At 34.2% G+C, this 7,580-nt stretch overlaps 2 protein-coding genes across 2 annotated transcripts; one reads left to right on the forward strand and one right to left on the reverse strand.

Annotated features, from left to right (window-relative positions):
- The first annotated feature begins 2,895 nt into the window (after positions 1-2,895).
- Positions 2,896-4,046, forward strand: LOC141594957 (uncharacterized). Its single transcript, XM_074414937.1, has 2 exons — positions 2,896-3,125; positions 3,488-4,046. Exons 1-2 carry the CDS (start codon positions 2,896-2,898, stop codon positions 4,044-4,046), a joined length of 789 nt encoding a protein of 262 aa, XP_074271038.1.
- Positions 4,047-6,734: 2,688 nt separating this feature from the next.
- LOC141594959 (uncharacterized) lies at positions 6,735-7,412 on the reverse strand. Its single transcript, XM_074414938.1, has one exon. The coding sequence runs from the start codon at positions 7,410-7,412 to the stop codon at positions 6,735-6,737; it is 678 nt and encodes a 225-aa protein (XP_074271039.1).
- Between the last annotated feature and the right edge of the window lie 168 nt (positions 7,413-7,580).

The raw sequence follows: 7,580 nt of genomic DNA on the forward strand, positions 1-7,580 counted from the left end.
TGTAGATTTGCTTGCTTTATAGGCTTATTAGGCGTAAAAAAAAAAGGAAATAGGTTGAGGAGGAGAGAGAGTGTGTGTGTCAGGGAGATTGCTATTACCCACTATATACACACATTAACATGCAGACTTGTTCAAATACCTTCCTCAACACAATACTACACAAACCCCACCAAAACACAATTTTAAAAAACCTCATCATAGCTATGCTTCCTTCCTGGCGATAATTTTTAGCAAATAAATATCCTCCTTTTTTCTTTTATCATCTTCCATCATTACATTAAGAGGACAACGAAGATGTACTTCGAACAACAACAAGTAGCCAAAGAACAAGACCGTATTCCAACATCAACAATGGCTGATTTGCAGATGATTCCATTTATCGATGGTAAGTATTGGTTCTTTTATTCATTTGTTTTATTCAACGTTAAATATTCATTGCTTTTTTTTTTTTTCAAAGAAATTAGGTTAAATATCAACAGTAGCTTAAATATGAGAAGTCTATGTAATTTAGGTTATTTTTAAGCTCGTTTTTTATTATTTGAAATTCCAAATTCACGATATAACATGAGTGAGTTCAACATGAACTCTATCAAGTTTAACTTTTAAACAATGACTTTTTCTTAGTTAAGGTTATAGTTGAAATTACACTTATCCACGTTGGAATTTTTTTTCGTAGATAAAATTACAGTTGTTTGTAATCTTTTAAAATTACAGTTTTTTGTTATTAATAAGACATTCAACATAATAATCGTAAATTTACATTTAAATGACTTCGTGAACAAAAATAAATTGTAACTGTAACAGACAAAAGTGTAATACTGATGGACGAAAGTGTAATTTCAGAAAAAAAAAAGTGTAACTGTAAAAGTGAACATGGTAATTGTAACAAACAAAAGAGTAATTGCAGAACGAAGTAATGAACTGTAAAGTGTAATTTCAGAATGAAATAAAAAACTGTAATTGTAATTGGAGAAAGTGTAATTTTAAAAAAGAAAAGTGTAATTTCAGATTGAAATTTAAAAAAAGTGTAATTGTAAAAAGTGAACATGGTAATTGTAACAAACAAAAGAGTAATTGGAGAACGAAGTAAAATGAACTGTAAAGTGTAATTTCAGACTGCAGACTGGAATAAAAAACTGTAATTCTAATTGGAGAAAGTGTAATTTTAACAAACAAAAGTGTAATTTCAAACTGAAATAAAAATGTGTAACTGTAATGGTAAAAAGTATAATTTTAACAAACAAAAGTGTACTTTCAGTACGAAATAAAGAAGTGTAACTGTTATAACAAAAAGTGTAATTCTTACAAATAAAAGTGTAATTTTATCAAATAAATGGGTTACAGGAACATGTTATGAAATGTGTATCTGTAACCCAAATAAAGTTACCTCTAAGTACTGTTGAATACAGTTGTTAATCATTGGACTATTGACAGATAGAATTGAGCAGAATGGAAAACGAAAGTCGAACGAGAAAGAATTTTGCAGGGACGTTGAAGAAAAGTTTACCCCATATGTTGGGTAGGAATTTCTGGAAATAGAGGAGGCAATGACATTTTATAAGATTTATGCTGTTGCTTGTGGTTTTGATTTGCGGAAATACACGATTAAGAGATGGCGTGGCGAGGAAATAAAATCTAAACTGTTGGTTTGCAACCGAGAGGGATTCACACATAAGGGACAAATGGAGTGTAGTGGCCGCCAGGATTCAAGTAGGAGACACAAAGTCAGGCGCGTTGGGTGCAAAGCAAGGATTAGGCTATTTATGAGGAATGGCGAATTATTAATTGACAAATTTCACAGTGGTCACAACAATGAACTCATATCTGCCAGAGACAGAGAGTTTCAAAAGCTGTCATGCAACATAACAAATTATCACAAAATGATAATCCTTTATAATTCAAGGGTGAGTATTCTAGGTATTTATTACTTTGGCTTTAAAATGACACTGTGTTGGGTTTGTTGAATTTAGCATTTTCCTTCCTAAAATTACAGTTTTGTAGGTTAGAATTATAATTTCTTTGGTTTGTTATAATTACACTTTTATTTATTATAATTACTATATAGATGGTTAATGTTACACTTTTAAATATTTCTAAAAGATTGTCATTAATTAACAGTTGAAGATAGGAGCAATAAAGACTTACAAAATTATGAAGGAACATGTTAATGGGTTTGAGAACATTGGAGCTAGCTTAAATGATTTTAAGAACTTTCACAAAGATTTGAAATGCTACATTCATGAATGGGACGATCATATGTTCGTGGACCACTTTAAGGAAATGGCTGTTAATAGACAAGGGTTCTTCTTTGACTATGATGTTGATTCTGATGGTAGTCTTAGTAAAGCTATATGGGCCGACGATATCGCTAGAAGGAACTACTCTGTTTTTGGTGATGGAGTGTCGTTCGATCCGACCTATTCCACCAATAAGTATGATATGACCTTCACACCTTTCACCGGGGTAGATCACCATAAACGATCAGTCACGTTCTGTGGAACGCTTGTTGCACATGAAGACGCGGAGTCATTTCAATGGGTTTTCAGCCGTTTTTTGGCTGCGATGGGTGGGAAGAAGCTTAAGTATATTATCACCGATCAGGATCATAGTATTCTTAAAGCGGTACCCCTCGTATTCAAGACAGCGCGCCACCGATATTGTATGTGGCATATCATGAACAAAGTGTCAAGCAAGTATGGAGTGACGAGAGAAGATTATTCTGAATTTGTAAAGAAATTGAATGCCATTATATGGGATGAAGACATTGAAGCGACAGAGTTCGATGCAAAATGGGAAGAGATAGGCAGAGAACACACAATTAATAACATTGATTAGTTTAAAGAAATGTACGCTAAAAGGAAGCAGTGAGTTATGGCACATTGTAGGGACCTAGAGATGGGGGGTGTTATGAGGACAACCCAAAGATTAGAAAGTGAAAATAGTTTCTTTAAGAGATTTGAGAGCAAATCGGGAACGTTAGTTGAGTTTTCGCTGCGTTTTGACAGTGCGATGGACCAACAAAGACACACACAGAAGAAGCTTGGCAACGTTAACAGGCACACTTCGCCTAAATATCAACGCATCTGGCTATTGAGGTGCACGGGGCGCAAGTGTACAGTCATAAGGTATTCGAGGAATTTCAAGAAGAGGTCAAGTACTCAATCGATACTTGTAAAAGTAAGGGGTTTTCCGAGGGAGACTATTTAGAGGTGACAACTTTAAGAGATGCAAACAGGGACAGAAATTATCAGGTTACATACCGCCCAAGTATACTTGCCTATTGAAGTATACCATAATTGTGACTTATTGGAGTTACACAATTATTCATTACAATTACCATTTTCTTTGTTAAAATTACACATCATAGAGTTACACACATGTCAGTTAAAGTTACACTTTAGTCTGTTACAGTGACACTTTTTCTAACTGTGTAAACTAACAATTTTCTCTATATTGTTGATCTAGTTACATTTAAAGCAACTTGTAGCTGCAGAATGATTGAAAGGAAAGGCATTCTATGCTGGCATGTTATATGGTTTTACTCATCGAACGGACTGGAGACTATTCCAGATGGGTGTGTTGTTAATATATGGTGTAAAGATGCAACCCGCTCTAAAATATTTGATTTTAATGGTGAAGCAGCTGAGGACGTTGATATAATTGATGGAAAACAGATTGCGATATTAGTAATGTGGCCAGAGATTCATCAGACAGTTGGGATGCTTATGGGCAAATGCAAGGTTGATGTCGACAACTTTTCTAGTTTAATTAGAGAGTTCAAGGAGAAACTCTCAACCTTAGGATCACTATTGAATAAACAACAACAGTTGGAGCAAATTCTTGGCTGTTCTGTGAGTCAGGGGGTAACAATTTTGCCGCCTAAAAAATCTAAAAACAAGGGAAGCGGAAAGAGAATGTTGTCGCTTAAGGCAAAAGCAGTTGCCTTGGCAAGGAAGCCAAAACGCATGTGTAAAAATTGCAAGCGATTAGCTAACCATGACAAGAGGAACTACCCTAACCCTTTTGCAGAGCACCCACCATTTTAGAATAATAACTATTCCACTGTTACAAATTTTTTGGATGTATTATGTATAATTTTCACGGAACATCAAGCTGTAACTCGTATTTTTTTAGACACCAAACTGCAGTGAAGTCAACTGATACCCGTTGGTATTACAATCTATCTTGTTGAAGTATTTTGTTTTGGACTAAACTATTATAAATTATAACATCAAAGTACTGGAATTTGCAAAATTAGAATGTTACTACAATTAATCTGATTGGAATAACAATTTTTCTAGTTAGAGTTACAATTTTGATGGTAAAAGTTACACTTTATGTGATTAGAATCTGCGTGGAATTACAGCTTATATTATTAGAATTACACTTTATCTGATTATAATAACACTTTATCTGATTATAATTACATTTTATATGATTAAAGTTACACTTCATCTCTTGTAAAGCCTTATGACATATCTACAAAGGAGGATATTACATAAATATTATTTTGAAAAGTAACATTGTCCCAAAATGGGGAAAGCTACCAATAAGGATCTACTAACATTGTTTGACAAAAATTAACTGCCTAATGAAACCATGTATGAACAAGATGTTTACATAGACAAGGCGATATTACAAAAAAATATTAACCACCAGCTTAGGATCATTATTTTTTTATAACGACACGGGATATTTTACGCTTCAGTTGTAATTCCTTCCACAATTTTTCTTTGTTGTTAATAAAAACGTTGACCTTCTCGAGGACACCTTCACGTAAGACATTCATGTCTTCTAGAACGAGGGTAGCTATTAGTTGGATCACTAAATAACGCCTTGATTTCTTCTTCTCGAGGTCGGCATGCAAAAAAAGAACATCCTCATATAAAAACATTGCCATCATGGTGAACAGCCCCGACTCTGGTTTGTTGAGAGTAGGTGAGCATCCGCTAAAAGGTATCTGGCGGACCGCATATTCAGGAATTTCCCTTCCTCTGGTTTGATCTTGTGTTTTATCTCGTGAATCCAAATAATCACTCACTGCGCTAGCCTACATATGTACGAATTTACATCAAATTTTGATTAATTAAAACAATTTTGTTTTGAAGAAGATATTGGACGACAACTTACAATTAGACGCGTCGCCTTTCCCATTGGTGACTTTTGCAAATAAGAATGCCGCTGGTGGTCAAGCAGGTCGATCGAACGTGATTTTTGATTGATACATACACATGCAAAATGGTCGTCCATGCAAAAATGGGACAAAGAGTAAATCCGTCTTCAAGTTGACGGTTTGCCCACTGTCCACGATGAAGGTGTCCCAAAGTTGGTAAAGCCTATCATAGATGCTTTCAGATTGTGTGCCTGTTTGCTCAAACGTTCCAAACAATACCAAAAGGAGCTCCTAAAAAGGCAAGGAGTGAACATGATTAACGTGTTAACTTGTAAACAGGCAAGTAGGGAAATAATAACTCTATATCCGCGTAAGTGTAACTCTAAATCACTAAATTGTAATTTTAAACAACTAAAGTGTAACTTTAAGAAAGTGTAACTGCAACAAACAAAACTGTAACTCTAACCAACAAAGGTGTAATAATAGTGGATATCAGGACCAACAAAGGTGTAATGTAGTATAGCATTGTTATCGGATTTTGAAAATTTGTATTACATCGTTATTTGATTAATTTATTCAATGATAATTAGTTTTCGATAACGTGACGTTGAACATATTTGAAAACAAAAATCTTATCTACTCCCACAGACAAATGCAATCTATAGTCTATTATCAATAGATAGTTCCCGGTAAAACTTAAAAAAAATCATAAATTCTCATTTCAAACGAAAATTTCCATCTTAATTAAGAGTGGCCAAGCATACCACTCGTATCGATAAGATAAAAACAAAATTTATACTCGTAGATATTATCAAAAGACTTGTCTTACCTATACAAGTCGTAATGTTGTATACTATTTGACTCGTTTAAACTTAAAACGGATATATCCGTCGTAAGAGAGACATATTGTTTAAATAGATTATAATTATTAAAAAAAAACAATTAGAAACACACACCGTCTGACTAACTCTATCACTGCTAAACTTTTCTTCTACATTTGTTTGCTATCAACATTCTCAGATGCTCTTTTCTTTCATCATCAATTCATCAACAACAAATCTCCTACAATATTGGTATCCATCTATCAAATTAATCTCAAATCAACATTTTCAGATCTAAAACACCCAAAAATCTCACATACGATCCCACATTTTATTGTAACTAAGAGTGTAATTTCCATTTTAATTAGTAACAAATGATCTTATCTCGGGTACTAAGTAGCAGTAGCTCAAGTTTCGTAGAAGGGGAAAACAGAAAAGATACTCATGTATTATTGTCTGCTTATCAATGGTAGAATCAAAATTTGATTATTTTTGGTATATAAATGATTGGGATAAAGTGAGTAATTGATTAAAATTACTTAGTAAATCGAGATCGTTGATTTGGTTGTTTAAAATTTATCCAGATTTCAATAATGTTAATCCGTGTACTTGTCTTATGTTGAATTATTGGTAAACTTTCACGTTGATGCGCATGCATGTGTGTTTTTCAGTGTAGAATAGTTTCCGTTGTTTAGTGTCTGTTTTATCTCGTTAGTATATTCATAAGTGAAAATCGTTAAACTCAATAAAAAGCACACTAAGTTTATTAAGTAAGAAAATAATGTAAATTACATCAGCCACTATAGATTCTCAAACACTTCTTTGTACACTACATTTTCCGTAGTGCTAAGAGTGCGGCTATCATGGTCGCATATTAGAATTTTTAGTCCCTTTTTGCTAGTGACTCTAGAGATTACAATATAAAGTTGACCATGACTAAAAACTGGCCTTGGAAGATACAATTCAACATGCAAAAGTGACTGTCCTTGGATTTTGTTTATAGTCATCACATAGCAAACCATCACCGGAAGTTGTCTGCGCTGAAAATTTATAGGTAGTGTATTGCTAGCATACGGGGTTAAACTCCTTCGCGAAATGAGAACCTTGTGGCTTATGTTGCTCCCGGTGATAACAATGGCTTGGATTATATGGTTTCCGTGTTGGTTGACTACCACTCTAGTACCATTGCATAACCCAACTAACTGATCAAGGTTTCTCATGAGCATAATCGGGTTGCCAATCTTTAATGTTATCTTGTGATTTGGAAGATCAACGCATCTAATGAAATTCAAGAACTCAGCGGAGTACAACTCTTCTTGATTACTCGTATATCCCTCGGCTTTGCTAATGCTATCAGAACTCAAGTATTCTTTCATAGCCCCGGTCATCTTCGATAAAACATAATCATTGACCTTTGCAACTATTTCGTTTGTAGGAGCTAGAATTGCCCTCTCTTGAAAGTACTTTGATATCCACATATTTTCATGAATAGATGGATATGTGCTCTCAACAATTGCCTATATAGGATCGTTCGCCTCCTTTATTAGAAGGTCATCTTTTATGGGTGTAGTAGCTTCTCCATTATTGCATTCTCCGGCACTGCCATCCCCAACCTTCAGTATCCAATCTGAAATTTTTTTTACCTC

The sequence above is a fragment of the Silene latifolia genome, chromosome 8 (assembly GCF_048544455.1).
Source record: "Silene latifolia isolate original U9 population chromosome 8, ASM4854445v1, whole genome shotgun sequence".
NCBI lineage: Eukaryota > Viridiplantae > Streptophyta > Magnoliopsida > Caryophyllales > Caryophyllaceae > Silene > Silene latifolia.